This window comes from Scyliorhinus torazame, chromosome 15 (assembly GCF_047496885.1).
Source record: "Scyliorhinus torazame isolate Kashiwa2021f chromosome 15, sScyTor2.1, whole genome shotgun sequence".
In the NCBI taxonomy this organism is placed as follows: domain Eukaryota; kingdom Metazoa; phylum Chordata; class Chondrichthyes; order Carcharhiniformes; family Scyliorhinidae; genus Scyliorhinus; species Scyliorhinus torazame.
Genome location: NC_092721.1, coordinates 7,503,407 through 7,526,375, shown reverse-complemented (window position 1 = coordinate 7,526,375; position 22,969 = coordinate 7,503,407). Strand labels below are relative to the sequence as shown.

The following is a 22,969-nucleotide window of genomic DNA, read 5'->3' as shown; positions in this document are numbered from 1 at the left end:
TGTGGCCAATCCACTTACCCTGCACATCTTTGGGTTGTGGGAGTGAAACCCATGCAAACACGGGGAGAATGTGCAAACTCCACACGGGACAGTGACCCAGAGCCGGGATCAAACCTGGGACCTCGGTGCCGTGAGGCAGCCGTGCTAACCACTGTGCCGTCGTGCCATGTCTACACACTTGTGGATTGTTGGGTTTATAGAGCGGGATTTCTGGCCGCACCCGCTGAAGTCCAGAAATTCCAGTCAGAGGTCAACGGACATTTTAATGGTCCGTCAAATTTTCCATCCACGATGATCCAGGCAGTAGGCAGGACTGGTAACTTTACCCCATAGTATAAGCCTTCTGTTTTCACTAATTTCACTAATTTTCACTCTAGTTCCTCATGAGAATCTAACTTGTGAGCTGCAGCCGCTTTTGCTACAGGCTGGGTTGCCCATTGAATATACTAATGCGTTGTCTGAAGTCCCCTATTATTGTGCAACAGTATGGGAGGACAGCAGAGGCTGTGATAGCATCTTTGAGCACAGACAAAAAGAGCTGCGCTTGCTGTTTCAGTTCTGTTTAACAAGCTGTAGTTTCTGGGGAGCAGCTAATTGTGGCAAACTTGCAGTAAACAAAAGAGAAGTAAATCGGACCAGAATATGACCATACAGTATAAAGCTGAAGTATATTCTTAACAAGGGGCTTGGGGCTCTTTGTTCATTTCATGCTTACCATTTCTCAAATTATTTAAACAAAGAATTTAGAGTTCTATAGCTCAGTTCATAACCTTGGGTCATCCCAAAGTTAGTCACAACTGAATTTACAGTAAATGTGATATTAACTTGACCTCACTTCTTGCAGTGCTTTGCCACTTAAAATGCAACGGTGTCTTTCAGCCTGAACGGCACAGATTGATATGAGTACATTCTCTTTCCAGGACCCAGTGAAGGATGGTGAGGCAAAAATCAAAGCAGACTACGTGCAACTTCTTGAAGACATGCAAACTGCATTCCGTAGTCTAGAAGACTAAAACCAGTTGTTCCTGAAAATACTTCAAACAAAATCCGGATTGCCCAGTATTTATAGCTGTGTTGTTTCTTTTTTGGTTTCCTCGCATTCCTTTTCTACATTTAAAATCTTAAATGTTTTGATGTGTTCAATGTTCACCGCTCAGACGGAGTTTGATAGGGATAGTTTATTCTGAATGTCTTTGTAGAGGGTGGGATCTGCTTACCAATAGTGAAAACAAATGTCAGTATTGTGTCTCTGCCATAACTGGTATTGTACACCCTTGGTTTCCTGTAACCAACAGGTCAAGTTCACTTTTAAACCATTGCAGAAACAAATGTGACCACCTCACTTTATTTTTTAAATGTAAGTCAATGGCAAATATGCGTTGTAAGGTGTCCATGTATACATATGTGTCTGTATATATATATATTGAAAATAGGTATCTGCACTATTGCAATCATAAAATTCTAGCCTTACCTTTGGATTCTCTTCATTTTCATTTCATTTTTCATTTCATCAGCTGAATCCGAAACATTCAGAAGTAATCCTGTTTTGGCATGGAATACAGCAACTTTGAAACCATTCTTGATGTGTAAAGAAATTCTCATGACTCTTCGCCAGAGTACAGCTACCATGGGGAATGCAGTAATAGCAAGCAGAAATACCAGCTCCAATCCTAACAGCATCACCAGCAACTGGTGCTGATCAACATTGATGACATGCATGCAAAATTTAGCTTGACAGAATTTAGTTAACTTCATTAGATTTTTCATTATTGTAGAAGATAACAGAGCCAGTCTATGCAGCACCATTTTCAAACATTGCAACAGAGCCAGATATACCTTGTCCTACAATTTAAACAAAATAACTAAAGGCTAGGCACTAGGGCTTGGGTTATGTAAGCTCTGCATCCTCCTTAACCTTGATCTAGTGTGGAATTGTGCTCAAAGCTCTTGATTTGCTGTTCTGTCAGAGCACTGGCCTCATTCCCCTGAGCACTTTTGGAATCTCTACTTTGATTTGTTTGACGTTCATACCAACTGCTTCCTAAATTAAACTGAAAATGTTTTTAACCCAGGTGTTTTGGAGGTTTTACAGCAGAAAGGAAACATTTTCATCCTGACAGGCCAAACACTTGGCTGTCATCACTGGGAAAAACCAACCTGTGATTTGAAAGGGTCAGTACACAACAATTTGTAATAAACTTGCTTTATTGGATGGAGAACTGAGTTATGTGCACACATCTGGATTCAGAAAGCCATCTGTACGGAGTACTGCGCCCAAGGTCAGGTGGTAATGTCTGGAGTCGGGCTGATAAAGTACAGTTGATCAGAAATATGCTGAACATCCAATTTTGTTGCTTTGCAGCTGAAAGATAATTGAGGTGGAAGGTTAATAATGATGACCAAACCAAATCTATGAAGTTGAGGGAAAATTGACATGGTAAAGAAGAACGTAATGAAGCTCTGGTTAGTAAGTAAGGAAAACGTTTGTGTAAGTTTTATAAACTAGAAAGATGGGCTCAGGTGAGGTGGTTTTGAAACAATCAGATGTTTTATATGGGGCATTGTACCTACCAGTGTTACTAGTACACACTGTTAGTGTTGATGCTGCTATTAACTTTTTTACCCCACTTTTTGTCCTCCGTCTGAGTTATACCTCCCAAGAGCATGGCCCTGACCCTGAGCCCAGAATGTTCCTCAGTGTGCAGAATATTTTTTTTCCAAGACCATTCTGGTTTGTGGACTACCTGAAACGCTGCTTTGTGGACCAGTTGTATCGATGACTTAGTCTGTCTGTTGGTATTGTTCAGGATTTCCAGTCCTGTAATACAATATTTTATTTTGCGAGATAACCGGTGCAAAATTGATTTCTAGGAATTTAGATTATCCAGTTTGCACTGCTAGTTTGTCTAATGGAAGGAGGATGAGTTCATTGAATAGCTGGTATCAGAAATATGTAATATGTTAAAAATTTATTGCATTACTATTTTAGTTAGATGTGGTTAAAATATTGTAATTACAAATTTTTTTTGTTCTCATGAGGATGCAACTGGTGCACTTGCCTACTAATGGATTGCTTTGGCTTTATAAATGATTTCCTATTCCATCTGCATGTTTGATTTTTGTCACTGTTCATTTTGCTGCCCGAAATCTGGTTGTGATTGGTGATGAGCATATACTGGAGGAGATTGTATGATATTTGTAAATGTGAACCACACCATGCATAAAGGCCAAGCTAGAACATAACTCATGGAGTAAGGAAAAGTGTAGCTTAACTTTAGTTTGGAAAATTATTCACTGCTGCTTAATAAATACAGTGCAAATATTTTAGTGTTTTAAAATATATAGTTTAATGTTTTTGAAATCTTGTCTTCCTCATGAAGCTTACTAGAAGGTCTACTATCATAATTGGAATTATTTATTATTGAGTCTTATAAAACTAAAGGCCATTGCAATGCATTAAAATTTGTGCTAGTTAGATAAATTATCAAAAAAGCTAATTTCGGTAGTTGTAAATCTATTTGATTTTTCAATATTTGAGATTTCTAGATTCTGGTATTTTCACCTAATTATGCCCATTTTGAACTTGCAAAGATCGAAGCAAGCTTTGTACCCTTTGAGCCAAAGTTTGAAATATTAAATTGTGCAATACTTGTGGAAATTAGGTGTTATTTTTGTTTAAATGCCGTTGAAGGAATTTGGCTCTGATTGGTTTGTCAGGTGCAGTAATTCATTGATTTAACTTTAAAATGTTCATAATCTATTCTGTCCTAGGAAAAGCAAAGGAAATGTTCAAGTCCATTTGTAAATAATTTTGAATTTGGTTCTTAGCACTTTCAAACGTTTCTTCCCAAAAATAAATTTGGAAGGGTGTCAATGCAATGGCTCCTTTTTGAAGATTATTTAAATACTTTCAAATAACTTTTGGGGAAAAAAAATTAAAGGAAGCAAGGCGCTGCAAATCAGTCTGGTCTCTGCTTACCAGTGCCTAGAATGTTAGCTTTAGCAAAAAGATATCTCCAGAGATGACGGTCTACAGCAAATGGAAGGCATTCTACACGTCTGGAATATAAATAGGCAGTTCTTCAACTAACATCATTTTCATAAGCAGTAGATGCATGTAATTCTGCTTCCAGTTGTGTGAAAATGGGCATTCCCTCTGATCAAATTCATGTCAAAAGCCTTGTAATGCAGCAAATAGCAATGAAATGTGGATGTAATTAATTATTTTGCTGTAAAAGGAATAAGAATATATTGGGAATTAATGCAGTGATGCAGCTGTACATTGTGATTAATGTAAGGCAATGATTCAAGTTGTATTTTTCCAGTTTTGATTATGGGAAATTTCACTGTTCAGTAAATTATCTGTGTGCACAGGATGGTTACATTTTTCTTATTTGTTTGGTCATTGTGCAAAATTACAAAAAAATAAAAACTATTTAATAAAGTTGCAATGATGTCCAGTATTGATGTTTCAAGTGCCTGAGAAATTGCCCATTAGTCTGAATCATCTCAACGGTGAAGTGAAAGTGTCTGATTCCAGTAATTTGGGAATCTGATCTTTCGACTGAAAGGCTATTCAAAGATCTTCAGATTGATCACAATTCTTTTTTTAAATAACATTTTATTAAGGTATTTATAGTTTTTATAATAATAACATGAACATGGTATATAAGACATTTTTATTTTTGGCATGTTCCTCACGCCCAAACAAAGAAACAGGGAGGCCATGCTGGAGGCCATGCAGTCTGGTCCCGGGCCTTACCCAGCTGCATGGCCTCCAGCCCCTCCATTATTTCCTCAATTTCAATTGGGGCCCCCAACCCTTCCACCAGTCCTCCTTCCACCTTCCGGCACTTCAGCTGAACCAGGGACTGCCTCATCCCCTCCAATCCAGCCGGGGGTTCCGACTCGTATAGCTTGCTATAAAACTCTTTAAACACCCCATTCACCCCTGCTGGGTACAAGACCATGTTCCCACTTCTGTCCTTTACTCTCCCTGGCTGCCTCCCTTTTCCTCAGCTGGTGTGCTAGTATCTTACTGGCCTCCCCATACTCGTATGGCGCCTTCCTCAATTGCTCCACCGCCTTCCCTGTAGATAACAGCCTAAACTCCAACTGTAGCCTCCGTCGCTCCTTCAGTAACCCTGCCTCCGGGGTCTCCAAATATCTCCTATCCACCTGGAGTATCTCCCCAACTAGCCTATCCATCTCAGCTTGTTCCATCTTATCTCTATGGGCCCATATCGAGACTAACATTCTTCCCCCCCCTCCCCCTCCCAATCACTGCCTCCCAACACCGTTGCTGCAGAGACTTCCCACGTGTCATTTATTTCCAAATAGTTCTGGATGGACCTGCACCCCCCCCTCATCTGTTAATAGTCGCACATCTAACTCCATAGTGGGCGCTGCCCTCTCTCCTTACTCACCCGTAAATCCTCCCAATGTGGGGCATGGTCCAACACAGCGATCGGTATCAACCACCCCCGCCAGTAACGCCCTGCTCAGGATAAAAATGTCATTCCGAGAATATACTTTGTGCAAAGAACAAAGAAAAGTACAGCACAGGAACAGGTCCTCCAAGCCCGTGCCGACCATGCTGCCCGACTAAACTACAATCTTCTACACTTCCTGGGTCCGTATCCCTCTATTGCCATCCTATTCATGTATCTGTCAAGATTCCCCTTAAATGTCACTATCGTCCCTGCTTCCACCACCACCTCCGGCAGCAAGTTCCAGACACCCACTACCCTGTGTAAAAACACTTGCCTCGTACATCTACTCTAAACCTTGCCCCTCACACCTTAAACCTATGTCCCCTAGTAATTGACCCCTCTACCCTGGGGAAAAGCCTCTGACTATCCACTCTGTCTATGCCCCTCATAATTTTGTAGACCTCTATCAGGTCGCCCCTCAACCTCCATCGTTCCAGTGAGAACAAACCGAGTTTATTCAACCGCTCCTCATAGCTAATGCCCTCCATACCAGGCAACATCCTGGTAAATCTCTTCTGCACCCTCTGTAAAGCCTCCACATCCTTCTGGTAGTGTGGCGACCAGAATTGAACACTATACTCCAAGTGTAGCCTAACTAAGGCTCTATACAGCTGCAACCTGACTTGCCAATTCTTATACTCAATGCCCCGGCCAATGAAGGCAAGCATGCCGTATGCCTTCTTGACTACCTTCTCCACCTGTGTTGCCCCTTTCAGTGACCTGTGGACCTGTACACCTAGATCTCTCTGACTTTCAATTCTCTTGAGGGTTCTACCAATCACTCTATATTCCCTACCTGCATTAGACCTTCCAAAATGCATTACCTCACATTTGTCCGGATTAAACTCCATCTGCCATCTTGCCGCCCAAGTCTCCAAACGATCTAAATCCTGCTGTATCCTCTGACAGTCCTCATCGCTATCCGCAATTCCACCAACCTTTGTGTCGTCTGCAAACTTACTAATCAGACCAGTTACATTTTCCTCCAAATCATTTATATATACTACAAACAGCAAAGGTCCCAGCACTGATCCCTGCGGAACACCACTAGTCACAGCCCTCCAATTAGAAAAGCACCCTTCCATTGCTACTCTCTGCCTTCTATGACCTAGCCAGTTCTGTATCCACCTTGCGAGCTCACCCCTGATCCCATGTGACTTCACCTTTTGTACCAGTATACCATGAGGGACCTTGTCAAAGGCCTTACTGAAGTCCATATAGACAACATCCACTGTTCCACCTGCATCAATCATCTTTGTGACCTCTTTCGAAAAACTCTTATCAAGTTAGTGAGACACAACTTCCCCTTCACAAAACCATGCTGCCTCTCACTCATACGTCCATTTGCTTCCAAATGGGAGTAGATCCTGTCTTGAAGAATGCTCTCCAGTAATTTCCCTACCACTGACGTGAGGCTCACCGGCCTGTAGTTCCCTGGATTATCCTTGCTACCCTTCTTAAACAAAGGAATAACATTGGCTATTCTCCAGTCCTCCAGGACATCACCTGAAGACAGTGAGGATCCAAAGATTTCTGTCAAGGCCTCCGCAATTTCCTCTCTAGCCTCCTTCAGTATTCTGGGGTAGATCCCATCAGGCCCTGGGGACTTATCTACCTTAATATTTTTCAAGATGCCCAACACCTCGTCTTTTTGGATCTCAATATGATCCAGGCTATCTACACACCCTTCTCCAGACTCAACATCCACCAATTCCTTCTCTTTGGTGAATACTGATGCAAAGTATTCATTTAGTACCTCGCCCATTTCCTCTGGCTCCACACACAGATTCCCTTGCCTATCCTTCAGTGGGCCAACCCTTTCCCTGGCTGCCCTCTTGCTTTTTATGTACGTGTAAAAAGCCTTGGGATTTTCCTTAACCCTATTTGCCAATTACTTTTCGTGACCCCTTCTAGCCCTCCTGACCCGTCTCCAGGCTTCCAGGCCTCCAGGCTTTGTCTGTTCCCAGCCTTCTAGCCCTGACAAATGCCTCCTTTTTCTTTTTAACGAGGCCTACACTAACTCGTTATCCAAGGTTCCCAAAATGTGGCTTATTTATCCTTCTTCCTCACAGGAACATGCTGGTCCTGAATTCCTTTCAACTGACACTTGAAAGCCTCCCACCTGTCAGATATTGATTTGCCCTCAAACATCCGCCCCCAATCTAGGTTCTTCAGTTCCCGCCTAATATTGTTATAATTATCCTTCCCGCAATTTAGCACATTCACCCTAGGAGCACTCTTATCCTTGTCCACAGACTTCCGGTGGCGATCACGAACGGAGCAGCCGCAGCAAAGACGCTCCCGGCACTGCCGCAAAATCACGGCTTTTTTGGGGGGGTTTTCCCGGGGTATTAAAAAATAAAAAAATTCCTTCGGCCCTGCCCAGGCGCCAAAGCTCCGTTCCATGGAGCTGGAGAGGGAGAGGAAAAAAAAAAGACTGGTGCCGGTGTGCTGCACGTGGAGGAGGAGTGGGGATCGCTCCGAAACGGCCCGAAAGTCTGAGCACGGAGAGGATCGCAAGTACAAAATAAGAAGTATTAAATTTTTATTTTATTTTTTTAATTCAGCCTTCCTTGTTCCTCTCCTCTCCTGCAAATTCTTTTTTTTTTTTTTTTTTAAAAAGAAAAACTTTTTAAACAGAAAAAAAAACTATCAAAAAAAATATATCTTTTATTTTAAAAAAATTGTTTTTAAAAGGAAGGCACACAGAAATATGCCTCCAAATAATAACTTGAGGGGACGGCGAGATGTAAGAAGGAACCGCAGCGAAGGCAAAGGAAAAAAGCAGGAGCTGCGGCCGCGCAGGCAGACGACCCCACGGGGCGAGGCGGAGGTTCAGGCGAATCAGGAAGCGGAAAAGCTGGCGAGCGGAGCAGGATGCCACGACCATCTCTTTCCCCCCCCCCCCCCCCTCTCCCGGCACGGGGAGGAATGGAGAAGCGTGCTGAAAACGGAAATAAACGCCATAAAGGAGGAGATAAAAACGGAGATAAACGCCATGAGGGAGGCACTCAGGACGGAGCTCCACACAATGATGAAGGAGATGCTGGCGGAGACAACAGAAAAAATGCAGCGAACCATCAACGGCCTGGAAAGGAAGGTGGAGGTGCAGGAGAAAACTATTCGGGAGTTGGAGTGAGCCACCTTGGAGCAGAGCGACAGGATGGAAACTCAGGAAACCGAGGTGAAAAGGCTGGTAACGACCCTAAGAGGGAAAGTGGGGGACCAGGAAAATAGGTCCAGGTGGCAGAATGTTAAAATAGTGGGTCTGCCAGAGGGGATGGAGGACCCAAAGCCGGGGAGCAGCCCAGAGCGATTATCGTGAAGCTGCACAGGTTCCAAGACCGGGAAAAAAATCCTAAAGTGGGCCCGGCAGACGAAAGCGAGCACGTGGGAAGACCATAAGGGTGTACCAGGACATTGGGGTGGACCTGGCCAAAAGAAGGGTTGAATTCAACAGGGCCAAATCAGCACTCTATAAAAGTAATGTGAAATTTGGGATGTTATTCCCAGCCAAACTCTGGGTAACATTTGAGGGGAAGGAGCTGTTTTTTAACACCCCAGCGGCAGTGGAGGAGTTCGTTAGAGCAAACAAACTGGGGGAGGGACAGCCCCAACGGCCATCATGAAAGCGACGGGGATGGAAAAGAAAGAATCGGAAAAAAGAGCAGCGGGCAGACCGCAAACCGAGACAGTAAGATCACGAACTGTACACACTTGCTTGGTGCACTGCCCGGGACTGTGCTGACTCGTTCCCGGGCTCGTTCCACCTCTCAATGCAATGGGGGAGAGCGAAGCAAGGTGAATGAGGGTGAAAAAGGCAGACAGGAGGGCGAGACAAGGGCTAGCAAAAGGAAGGTAAAACAGGACCAGAACAGGGCAACAGGAAGAAAGGAGGGCCGCGGCGCGCTTCTCAGGGGAGAGGGAGCGCCTGGCATAAAGAGAAGGGGGGGCAGGGCAGAAGAGGGGGAAGAACACTGGGGGAACAGAGGAACAGGGACTAAGGGGGGGGGGGAGAGCGCAGAACAAAAGAGAAGCAAAGGGAAGGGTGAGGTAGATAAGCAGCACGAACACAGGCCTTGGCAGGCATGGAGCAGGGCGAGGAACCAAGACGGTGCCACAAACAGCCACTCGGGAGGGCTTCAGGACAAAGGGAGACCCTGGAGTGCAGGGGCGCAGCCACGTGGCGTACACGCAGTTGGCGGCCATGGTGGGTGCCTTCTGGACAAAAGGAAACCCCAGAGCCCTGGGGCCCGACCTCATGGTGAGAGCGATGACCGCGGCCATTTTGTACGGCCCCCCAAACGAAGGGAAACCCCGGAGGGCAGGGGCGCATCCACCAGGTAAGTATGGGTGACCCCACAAGACCAGGGGGTCAAAAAAAAACCACCAGGATTGTTACCTGGAACGTAAGGGGACTCAACGGCCCGGTCATAAGATCCAGAGTCTTCACCCACCTAAGAAGCCTGAAAGCAGACATAATCTACCTACAAGAGACGCACCTGAGGGAGAAGGACTGACGGCTGGTAAGGAAGGGCTGGGTGGGACAGACATACCACTTATGCTACGGGACGAGGGCTAGGGGAGTAGCAATATTAATTAGTAAGAGGACGAGGTTTACGGAAACCAAGACAGTTGCGGACCCAGGGGACGGTACGTCATGGTCAGTGGTGTCCTGGAAGGGGCACCGGTCGTACTGGCAAATGTGTATGCTCCCAACTGGGATAACACAGAATTCATGAAGAAGACCATGACAGAAATCCCCAACCTTGACACACACCGACTGATCATGGGGGGCGACTTCAACTGTATACAGGACCCACTGACCGACCAATCAAACCGCAGAGCAGGGAAAAAGACTGGCATAGCTAGGGAACTAGGAGCATTTATGGAGCAGATGGGTGTGGTGAACCCATGGAGGTTCCTGCACCCGGGAGAGGAGGAATTTTCATACTTCTCACAAGTACACAAGGTATACACCCGTATCGGCTTCTTTGCAGTGGGGAAATCTGTGCTTCCAGGGATCACGGGAACGGAGTACTCTGCGATCGTTATCTCTAACCAGGCTCCATACTATATGGATGTGAGGTTGGAGACCGGCAGTGCCGAGCGCCCCACATGGAGGCCGGACATAGACCTGGCTGACAAGGCCTTCTGTCAGAAAACATCGCGGGCCATAGGCGACTACGTGAGTAACAACCAAAACGGGGAGGTCTCACCCTCCACGTTCTGGGAGGCACTGAAGGCCGTGATTAGAGGAGAGATCATAGCCTACAAGGCAAGCAGAGATATGGAAGAGAGGGTGGCCAGGCAACAACTGGTGGACTCCATCCTGGAAGTGGACAGAAAATACTCCGAGGCCCCGACCGTAAGGCTGCTGCCAGAGAGGAAAAAGCTGCAAATGGACTTTAACCTGCTATCCACTAGGAAAGCAGTGTACCAACTCCGTCAGACACGGGGGACTTTCTACGAACACAGAGACCAGGCTGGCCGCCTATTGGCTCACCAGCTGAGAAAGCAGGCAGCCACAAGGGAAATAGCGCAGGTAAAGGATAACAGAGGCAGACTGGTAACAGAACCAAAGGAGGTCAATCAGGCATTTGAGACCTTCTACCGGGGACTGCACACCTCCGAGCCCCCAACGGGGATGCGGGGATGAAACAGACGGACTGGAACTACCAGTTGTGGGGGAAGACAGATGGGTGGAGCTGGAAGCACCAATAGACCTGGGAGAAATCATGGAGAGCATCAGCTCCATGCAGGTGGGGAAGGCACCGGGACCCGATGGGTTCCCGGCGGACTTCTACAAAACATTTGCACCAGTCCTGGCTCCACACCTAAGGAACATGTTCGCGGACTCACTGGCAAGTGGCACCCTGCCCCCAACGCTAGCACAGGCCACAATTTCACTGATACTTCAAAATGATAAAGACCTGACGGAATGCGGATCATACAGACCCATTTCACTGCTGAACGTGGATGCGAAAATACTCGCAAAGGTCCTGGCCAAAAGGCTGGGGGGCTGTGTACCAGAGGTGGTCGTAGAGGACCAAACCGGCTTTGGCAAGGGTAGGCAGCTCACAGCAAACATCAGGCGGCTGCTGAACGTAATAATGACCCCCTCTGGGGAGAGAACACCAGAGGTGATCGTCTCCCTGGACGCAAAGGCCTTCGACAGAGTCGAATGGAAATACCTCCTCGAGGTACTGGAACAGCTTGGGCTAGGAGCGGGGTTCACCATCTGTGTGAGGCTCTTGTACAACGCTCCCAAAGCGAGCGTCTGAACCAACACCACCAGCTCGAAATACTTCCAGCTGCAGAGAGGAACAAGACAGGGCTGCCCCCTGTCCGCACTCTTGTTCGCGCTAGCCATCGAACCCCTGGCGATAGCCCTGCGGGACGCGAAAAGCTGGAAGGGAATTCGGAGAGGAGACAGCACAGAGTCTCACTCTATGCAGATGACCTGCTCCTCTATGTCTCGAAGCCACAGGAGGGACTGAAGGCAATACTGCAAATACTGAAAGAGTTTGGAACCTTCTCTGGCTACAAACTTAACCTGGGCAAAAGCGAGGCATTCCCTGTGAACCCAAACGGGGGAGGGAGAGAGCTGGAGGGGCTCCCGTTCAAAACAGCCCAGAACAGATTCCGCTACCTGGGGATCCAGATAGCCAGAGACTGGACACGGATCCACAAGTGGAACCTGACCAGCCTGGTGGAGGAAGTAAGAAGAGACCTTCAAAGGTGGGGCTCGCTCCCACTCTCCCTGGCGGGGAGAGTGCAGACGATCAAGATGAACGTACTGCCAAGGTTCCTCTTCCTGTTTAGATCCATTCCGATCTTCATCCCCAAGGCCTTTTTCCAAAACGTAGACAGTCTAATCATGGCGTTTGTGTGGCGGTGGCGGCGGCGGCGAAGAACCTGAGAATCCCAAAACAGACACTGCAAAGAAGGAAAATCAAAGGGGGCTTGGCCTTACCAAACCTACAATACTACCACTGGGCAGCGACGGCAGAAAGAGTGAGGGGATGGGTACAAGAATGCGACACAGATTCGGTACAAATGGAGGAGGCATCCTGTAAAGGAACGCCCCTCCGGACCCTGGCTACAGCAGCACTCCCATCCCCCTCAACAAGATACACAAGCCCAGTGGTAGTGGCCACGCTGAGAACATGGACCCAGCTCAGACAACATAGAACATAGAACATGACAGCGCAGTACAGGCCCTTCGGCCCTCACTTCGGGATAACTAAAATGTCCCCCATGGCCCCCATCTGCAGCAATCACAGATTCCCCCCGGCCATGCTAGATACCTACTTCAAAAAATGGAGGCGGGACGGGGGCACATTGACGGTCGGGGACTTCTACGTAGGGCACAGACTGGCGACACTAGACGAACTGACGAGGAAGTGGAGGCTAGCAAAAGGACAGGAAATGAGACACCACCAAATAAAACACTTCCTCTGCAAAGAGACAGTGGGGTACCCTGGGGCCCCAGAAAGCACACTACTACTAGAGGACCTGATAGGCACAAGCAACGAGAAGGGGGGCTATGTGGGAAAATATACGGACAGCTACTGGACAGAGCCCGGACTCCACTGGACGAGATCAGACAAAAATGGGAGGACGAACTGGGGACAGAGGTAGGATGGGGACTCTGGAGCGAAGCACTGAGCAGGGTGAACTCCACCTCCTCCTGCGCAAGGCTAAGCCTAATGCAGCTCAAAGTGGTGCACAGAGCGCACCTGACCAGAACTCGACTGAGCAGGTTCTTCCCAGAGGTGGAGGAAAATGTGATCGGTGCCAACCATACCCACATGTTTTGGGCTTGCCCCAAGCTTGCTGGGGTCTGGACAGCCTTCTCCGAGGCAATATCCAAGGTTGTGGGGGTGAGGGTGAAGCCATGCCCAATAGTGGCAATCTTCGGGGTATCGGAGCAGCCTTGGGGGGGGGGGGGGGTAGGGGAGAGAGAGAGAAGAGGAGAGAGAGAGAGAGAGGCGGAAGGAAGGCAGGGAAACCACGAGAGATGATTCCACTCTGTCCGGAGAATAAAAGAAAAGCACAGCCGAAGCCGGGGGGGAGAGGGGGGGAGGAGCCATAGACCGATCCAGAGGGCAATGAAAGGCACGTAGGGTCAGTTAAATGAAGAACAAACTAAACCTCTGTATAATAAAGGAAATTAGCGCAGGCGAGAAAAATGTGATGTGTATATATACAACTGTTTATAAATATGAGAAATGCAAATAATAGGGCAATTTATCATGGCCAATCCACCTAACCTGCACATCTTTGGACTGTGGAGGAAACCGGAGCACCCGGAGGAAACCCACGCACACACGGGGAGAACGTGCAGACTCCTCACAGACAGTGACCAAAGCTGGAATCGAACCTGGGACCTTGGAGCTGTGAAGCAATTGTGCTAACCACCATGCTAAGTATGAGAAGTTCTTTCATGCATTTGCAACAATGCAGTAAGTCTGTCAGGACATGCTGAATAGGACAGTATTGCAATTGAGGGGATATCTACAGCATTTAAACCATCTTTAATGTCCTTCGTGGTGTTGAATGACAGCTATTGTTGCATTAATATGAAACTTTCACAGGATTACAAAATTTAGTATTCTGCTATCTCAGTGGCCCCCCCAGTAGTGGTAAAAGATATGTGGTTACGCCCATGCAATGTAATGAGCCGCCTCCCCTTTACCTCCAGTATAAAGCACATGTAGTTTCTTCATAATTCTTACCAAAGGATTCAACAAACATGATTCAAAAAAGGTCAAATTTATTCACCCTCAGCTGTAAAATAGAAATTCATTTCTTTTGACAATAAATCACTGGCACTTAATCATACAACTCATCAGGTGATTTACCAGGTTTTTGAGCTCTCAACCTGGTGCTTCTGTCTATGTAGAAACCTGTCAGGAAGAGAACTGACATTTGCCAATGTATTTGGGAGATCAATAACAAATTCAACAATTGTATGGTGGAAGTAAATGTATTTTGCAAAGACATTTAAAATGGAAAGATGTGAAGGCAAAATATTTCATGGTTTGTAGGTGAATGAATGGTATCTGGAACGCTTGTCATACCCTAGCCCCTGTACAAGCACATGTATATCCCTATCCACAGCTACATACTATATAGGGCCTCATTCTGGTACAAGGTAAACCAGGAAAATACTACTCACTATCCAATTTGGTTGTTCTTTGGTTAAATCACTCTGGTATATCCAAAATGGGACAGTGGCAGCATGTTACTTTTTGGAACTAGTAATCCAGAGGCCTGGACTAACTGACAAGGGTTTAAATCCTAGCATGGCAGCTTGGAAACAATTAAATCTGGAGTAAAAAGCTAGTATCAGTAATAGTGACCTTGTAATGACTAGATTGTTCCAAAAACCAATCTGTTTTTGAGGGACAGAATCTGCTGCCCTTTCCCTATCTGGCCAGTCCACAGCAATATGGTTGACTTCCATCTTCCCTCTAAAATGCCCAGTGACAGAATGGATGCAGTGACATAGTGGCATTGTCCCTGGATTGGGAATCCAGTCTGGTTCAAATGTCGCCTGACAATTCAATAAAAATCTGGAATTAAAAGTCTAAAGATGTTGTTGATTGTTGTAAAAACTCATCTGGTTCACGAATGTCTTTTCGGAAAGGAAATCTGCCATCCTTACCCAATCTGGCCTACATGCGAGTCCAGATCCACAGCAATGTGGTTGACTCTTAAAACCCTCTGAAATGACCTAGCACACCATTCAGCTCAAGGGCATAAGCAAGAAATGCTGGTTTTGCAGCAGCACATGCATTCTGTGAATGATTTTTTTCAAATCTTCCCCATCTAAGCGAACATCTGTGGGGTATTGAGCAAAAGTAAAAAAATTTGTAATGAAAGTTAAAAGCATCACTTGTAACCATGCTTTTTGTGGGGTTAACTGCTTACAGCATATAACCTAAAATTATACCTATACCTAACACCATTAGATACTCCTAGTTCCATGCTGACCAATGTAGCTGAATGCTCATTAGACACTGGCAAGATATTACAAAATGTCTAGCATTCAAATGCTATCTTTCTCCCTCTCAGTATTGCTTGTCCCAGTGTTTAGAGCTGTAGCTAATTTCATGTTGACCTTATGTCAGGAAGTGACTACAGTGAGAAACCTATAGTGTGTGGCTATTGTTCCAGTAATCTCCACAATTCCATCTCCAGCCTACCCACCTTGAATCCATTACCATGTGTCAACTTTTAGTTTAGAATATGATCTTATCTATGGATTTCCATGGGGTGGCTCAATCCCGGTAGATGTCTTTTTGTTCAATGAAAAGTTAATGATTATCCCTATGACTTTTTTTCTTAAAAGGAGATGCACATGATGAGCTCAATGTTCCAATGTTGCTAAACATATTTACTATGTTTAAACATATCCACCTTGTTGATGTGGGAGGGGGTCATTTCATCAGGGTTTTCATCTGAAATATCTGCCTCTCTCAGAAGACTTAAGAATAAAAACCTAATTCAAATGGATATGGAGACTCAGTACTGTTGCACTGGCAGTGGTAGAGTGTTTTTCTTCCTTGAGCAAGCTATGGAAGCTCATGAGAATAGATCACCTGAGATCCACACGCTTGTGAATCCAATAAATCACTTCAAATCGTGACCCTTATTTCTGTGTTTAGCTACTCAAAGTAAGCTGATATTAAAGTTTAACGTTTCACATCACTGCAGAAATCTCACATTAAGGTTGAAGAGGAGAATGGAGGAGGAAAGCTGAATATAGGAACATCCGTCTTATCAGTTAACTCACAGTGGATCAACGTTGTCAATTTCTGAACTAAGCTGGAGCAACTTGAGCTGGAGGAAAAGACAAAACAATCATTAGCATTGGACACTAGTAAAGTAGGGGGGGGGGGGTTCAGCGATGATACCTCTTAAAATTAAATAGTTAGCATGCCACTAGAGTAGTTTTTACATAAGTTACTTTATTAAGGATTGAGATGAATTATGGGAAGAGTGCCGGGTAATCATTATTAACCATTAAACATGTATTTTTAGGACATATAAGTAATCAATAGTGAAACAATCCAGGGTGCTGGTTCTGTTGTTCTGTTTCTCAGAAACAAACAGCACAAGATGTTGAGATTGTACATAGCTGTCAGGATAAGGATCCTGGCACCAATCATGGGTTGCTTGCGATTCTATTGGGTGAAGTTTAAACATTGCTTGCAATTCTATTGGGTGAAGTTTAAACATAGCAGCTTCAGGGATTGGATCACGTCCAACTGGGGAGGGCTATTGATTTTTGAATGTTATGTATATGCTGAGTTTGTGTCTTTGTTCTGTAGAAGGACCTTGGCAGCTTTCCAGGTCTTATCTCTCATGTACATGAAAGCAAGCTTGTAGAAAATTAAAATGTCTTCAGATTGTTGATGTGTCTGCTGTTCTTTGTACTGAGTTGAGCCACAGGAGAAAAGCCCACGTGGAAGTTGACTCAATAGACAGGCCTTGAAACCGCTCCTACATTTTTTGGCGCTGCTAGCATTATCGTCCACAGGATTCTGCCCAGAATGATATGCCTCTCCAGGTGAGTACATTTTAATTTACCACCCAGTAGATAGAGGTTGCGTATCACATGGTCGGACCCATAAGTTGTGCGATTTGAACAAGGGGTGCAAGTTGCGAGTAGGTAGCGGCAGACACAAGCAACAGAGAACGCGCTACTATTGGGTGGACAAAGACGGACTTTTGTACCACGCCCAGGAGCAGTGCAGGATAGACCGCCGCGCGTTTTTAAAAAAGCAGATTGGAAAGGGTAGGGCCCCGCGACGATTCGATGGAGTCCAAAACAGGGAGCCCCCAGTGGGGACCTGCTGGCAGTATGATACAATCCATTGTTATTGAGCATAGGAAGTTGATCAATAAGATGGTTGAAAAAGGATATGATTCAGAAGTGCCCGAAGCTGAGCAAAAAGGCTTGGTGGCTAGGGCAGACTAAAAATAAGGCAGAGATGGCAGCTGTAATTCTTGCTCCCCTGATGAAAAATTGCCTCAAAACTGAGGCAGAGCAGAAACAAGCAGCCTCTATAAGAAAAGCGCAGGAGGAGGGACTTAACAAACCCCAGGAAAGGATGGTGGCTGAGCCACTATATCCCTCCCTCCCTGAGGAGGAAGGAGAACAGGGGAAAATAGACGGAGGAAGTTTAGCTGACGAAGCAGCCCAGTATAATGACTATCCACCCCCATATAATTCAAAAATCCCATCTGCTCCCATGGCACCAATTCGAACTACATTCAAAACCACCGCGGGTGGGAGAGGGGCAATAGTGGCCACTCAAGCAATGTCGCTGACTGCAGCGGAGAAACAAATGTTCACGAACAAACTCGGTCCACTGAGCCGAATCCATACTAATTCAGCCTTTTGGGAAACCATGGATGAATTAAAGGAAACCCATGATCTAACCCTGGATGATGTGAGACTGTTAACAAAGGGGAAATTACCTGGTTCGGCCTGGCAGATGTTACCCCGTCAATGTACAAAGCAGGGGCTGGATAACGGCAGCCGGCAGAACAGACCGGCAGAAATAAAATAATTTTAAACGGGACCTGGGGCGGGCCTTAGGACACGGTAGTGCTAATTGGACAAAGGTGACACTCGTTAAACAAGGTCCCAAAGAAACAGCAGACGAATACGGGGAACGGAAGTTCCAAAGTTATGTAGATGAGGGAGGGTGTAGTCAACCCCAGAAAGATGATGAGATATTTTTTAATATGTTAAAGGACGGGTTCAGTCCAGCCCTAACTAAAATAGTAGAAATGGGTCTCCCGGTAGCAAATACATATCAGGAAATTATGAATTGGGTCATGAAAGCTGAGGCAAATTGCCAGAAAAACTCCAAATTAGCCGCAATTCAAACTGGGGAATTCCAACCCAAAGCAAAAGGGGAATGTTTTTTATGTGGGAGGAAAGGACACTTTGCGAGGGAATGGCAGAACAGGGCCACTGGGAGGGTAATTCGATGCACTAACTGTCGGAGGAATGGCCACGAGAAACGGGACTGCTGGGTCCATTACAGATTTACCCTTGCCGACAACTAATCATAGTATGCAACTACAGGGAGTGACTGGAGGAACACGAACAGCAATCTGAAGTGAACCGATAGTTTTAGAAATAGGAGATCAAGCAGAACAGGTTCAAATTTGGAAATGCTCGACTGGGGAAGGCAGCATTCTGGTGATAGATTTATTGGAACAGCTGGGAGCTGTAATTGACACAAAGGCAGCCTCCATAACGTGGAACAAACCCGACAGACAGGACCGGTGGGGGCAACGGAAAGGATGTACAATCTCCCGGGTAGCGACTATTCGGCCCAGTTGGGAGAAGGGAAAGGTCTGGGAAAACCTAGCCTCCCAATACCCCAGGCCTGGGCCACACTCAAGCAGGATTGCGGTTACCTTGGCGTCAACTCCATAACAATCCCTGGAGGAGTTCACCCTACACACAAGCAGTATTCCATTAAACCGGAAGCATTGGAAGCCATCAAAGGCATCATTGCTGATCTGGAACAGCAACGGATTGTAACTAAAACTTCCTCCTGTACTAATTCCCCCAAATGGCCCGTTAAAAAAAACGGATGGCAGCTACCGACTGACCATCGACTACACTGCCCTAAATAGTAATGCAACCAGGGAATACCCGATAGTAGCAAACCCAGCGAGTATTCTTAATACTATAGGGCCGGATCACTTGATATTTACAGTTGTAGACATAGCTAACAGGTTTAGAACATAGAACATAGAACATTACAGTGCAGTACAGGCCCTTCGGCCCTCGATGTTGCGCCGACCTGTGAAACCACTCTAAAGCCCATCTACACTATTCCCTTATCATCCATAAGTTTATCCAATGACCATTTGAATGCCCTTAGTGTTGGCGAGTCCACTACTGTTGCAGGCAGGGCATTCCACGCCCTTACTACTCTCTGAGTAAAGAACCTACCTCTGTCTTATATCTATCTCCCCTCAATTTAAAGCTATGTCCTCTCGTGCTAGACATCACCATCCGAGGAAAAAGGCTCTCACTGTCCACCCTATCCAAACCTCTGATCATCTTGTATCATAGATTCTCATAGAATTTACAGTGCAGAAGGAGGCCATTCGGCCCATCGAGTCTGCACTGGCTCTTGGAAAGAGCACCCTACCCAAGGTCAACACCTCCACCCTATCCCCATAACCCAGTAACCCCACCCAACACTAAGGGAAACTTTGGACACTAAGGGCAATTTATCATGGCCAATCCACCTAACCCGCACATCTTTGGACTGTGGGAGGAAACCGGAGCACCCGGAGGAAACCCACGCACACACGGGGAGGAAGTGCAGACTCCGCACAGACAGTGACCCAAGCCGGAATCGAACCTGGGACCCTGGAGGTGTGAAGCAATTGTGCTATCCACAATGCTACCGTGCTGCCTCAATTAAGTCACCTCTTAACCTTCTTCTCTCTAACGAAAACAGCCTCAAGTCCCTCAGCCTTTCCTCATAAGATCTTCCCTCCACACCAGGCAACATTCTGGTAAATCTCCTCTGCACCCTTTCCAATGTTTCCACATCCTTCCTATAATACGGCGACCAGAATTGCACGCAATACTCCAAATGCGGCCGCACCAGAGTTTTGTACAGCTGCAACATGACCTCATGGCTCCGAAACTGAATCCCTCTACCAATAAAAGCTAACACACCATACGCCTTCTTAACGACCCTCTCAACCTGGGTGGCAACTTTCAGGGATCTATGTACATGGACACCGAGATCTCTCTGCTCATCCACACTGCCAAGAATCTTGCCCAGTACTCTGTCTTCCTGTTATTCCTTCCAAAATGAATCACCTCAAACCTTTCTGCATTAAACTCCATTTGCCACCTCTCAGCCCAGCGCTGCAGCTTATTTCTGTCCCTCTGTAACTTGTAACATCCTTCCGCACTGTCCACAACTCCACCGACTTTAGTGTCATCTGCAAATTTACTCACCCATCCTTCTACGCCTTCCTCCAGGTCATTTATAAAAATGACAAACAGCAGTGGCCCCAAAACAGATCCTTGTGGTACACCACTAGTAACTGGACTCCAGTCTGAACATTTCCCATCAACCACCACCCTTTGTCTTCTTCCAGCTCACCAATTTCTGATACAAACTGCTAAATTACCCTGAATCCCATGCCTCTGTATTTTCTGCAATAGCCTACCATGGGAAACCGTATCAAACGCTTTACTAAAATCCATATACACCATTCAACTGCTTTACCCTCATCCACCTGTTTGGTTACCTTCTCATCCACCTTTTGGTCAATCCCTGTGGCTGAGGAGCATCAGTACAAGTGGGGAACCAGCAGTACACCTGGACCCGCTTACCACAAGGGTACCACAATAGCCCTGCTATATTTCATAAGAATATGGCCTAGATAATCGAACCCCTACATTGTGCTGGGACCACTATTTAACAATATGTGGATGATATTTTAATCGCCTCAAACAGTTCAGCAGCACACTGCCTGGCCCTCCACCAGGTTGTGCAGGCGATCCAAGACGCTGGACTTAAACTAAATCCGAACAAAGTACAGCTTGGACAGAGTCAGGTGACATACTTAGGACATATCATTGTTCAAGGAAGGAAAATATTCCCGGAAGACAGAAAGAAAGCCATGCTGGCCATGCAGAGACCCCACACGGTGAAAAGGGTCAGACAAGTGCTGGGATTATTTAACGATTGCAGGAACTTTGTGGAGGGTGTTATAACCTGCCTGCTTACCATTGGCTGCGGACTAATGACAATCCCACAATCCTGTGGGAGTATGAGCTTCCCCAATGAGGGGGGCGGAGAAATCATTAGTAGACTCCCTGTATAAATAAAGCTGGCCAGTTTGGAACTAGCAGGAAGGAGTAAGCAGCAAGTGAGGTTGCTGCTGTTGTGTGTATATATGTTATTGTAAATAAATGTTATTTCTTTGTATCCTTGAAACTCGTGCTGGATTCTTCGTGGCCCTCACAAAACTGGTGACGAGGGTTAAAGTGAAGAGCTGTCTACACTGCTGAAGCCACCTCCCTGGATTTTTTGTTGGATGCAGGTTGGAAGTTGTTTTCTATTACACCATGCCTCTGTATGGACGTTTGGATGTTTTTGATGCTGCGCTGGAAAGCTGGAACCAGAATGCATAACGGATGCATTACTATTTCCGGGCAAACAATATCACCGTAAACGAGCGCCAGGTGGTCATATTGCTCACCGCCTGCGGCCTGCATGCGTTTGGGGTGATTAGGAGCCTTACGTACCCAGCTGCGCCGGACACCAAAACGTTTGAGGAACTTGTGAATTTAGTGGGGTAGCATTTTAACCCAGCCCTGTCCACGATAGTCCAACGTTACCGGTTTAATACCGCTGAGAGGACCCCAGGAGAATCCCTTGCCGACTTTCTATCCAGGCTACGCAGGATTGCGGAGTACTGTGCCTATGGTGCAACCTTGTCAGAAATGTTATGCGACCGTTTGGTTTGCGGTATTAACAATGCGGCCACCCAGAGAAAGTTGTTAGCTCAGCCAATATTGACTTTTCAACAGGCCATTCAAATAGTATTGTCCCGAGAGAGTGCAGAACGAGGAGTGCAGGAGATACAGGGAATGGAAGTGCATGCCTTGGGGCACAACCCCTTCCGTCCGAAAACGTCCCCCTGCACTCCTGCGGTACCTTGGGCAAGACAACGTCCGGATCGACGCCAGTGGCCGTCGGACATTCCTCTCCGAAGGGAGCCTTCTCCAAAACCAATGGATGAGGAGCCATGTCCGTGTCAGACTTGTAGGCGCCGACCCCATCGCGGACGCTGGTCCTGGGGGCGCCAGAGGCACCGTCGTTCCGACCGAAACTGGGACCAGCCCGGTGGCCGTACTTTCCATGTGGATGAACCTGCGGCGACTACTCCTGAGGACGTGGAGACGGAGGACGACTGCCTGCAGCTGCATTGTGTGGCAGCTCCCCGTGTTTCCCCCCCATTAAGGTGACAGTATGGGTCAATGGTCACCCACTTGAGATGGAGTTGGACACTGGCGCAGCGGTCTCCGTGATCGCCCAGAGGACATTCGACCGCATTAAGCAGGGTATACAGACCCTTACATTAACCGACACACAGGCCAGGTTGGCCACCTACACGGGAGAACCATTGGACATCGCAGGAACTACGATGACCCCTGTTGTTTATGGACGCCAGGAGGGGCGTTTCCCACTTATCGTGGTGCGCGGCCATGGGCCCAGCTTGTTGGGTCGGGACTGGTTGCGCCATTTGCGCTTGCAGTGGCAGCACATCCTCCAAACAGTTTCTGGAGGGCTGACTGAGGTGCTAGGACGATACCCAGATGTATTCCAGCCCGGTTTGGGGAAAATAAAAGGGGCCGTAGCCAGTATCCAAGTCAAACCAGGAGCCACGCCGCGCTATTT

General features: G+C 46.6%; 2 protein-coding genes across 6 annotated transcripts in view; one reads left to right on the top strand and one right to left on the bottom strand.

The window, feature by feature from the left end:
- The window catches only part of atp6v1ab (ATPase H+ transporting V1 subunit Ab), a 41,611-nt gene extending 37,160 nt beyond the window's left edge, over positions 1-4,451 (top strand). Inside the window, exon 14 of the mRNA XM_072476035.1 lies at positions 921-4,451. Within this exon, the coding sequence (XP_072332136.1) occupies positions 921-1,013 (93 nt within the window). The 3' untranslated portion in view covers positions 1,014-4,451. The remainder of the gene's footprint in view (positions 1-920) is intronic.
- Positions 4,452-14,254: 9,803 nt separating this feature from the next.
- LOC140391499 (uncharacterized) overlaps positions 14,255-22,969 on the bottom strand; it is a 60,655-nt gene continuing 51,940 nt past the window's right edge. For all 5 annotated transcript variants that reach the window (XM_072476030.1, XM_072476032.1, XM_072476033.1 and 2 more), the window contains one exon: positions 14,255-16,343. In XM_072476030.1, the coding sequence (XP_072332131.1) occupies positions 16,324-16,343 (20 nt within the window). In that variant the 3' untranslated portion in view covers positions 14,255-16,323. The remainder of the gene's footprint in view (positions 16,344-22,969) is intronic.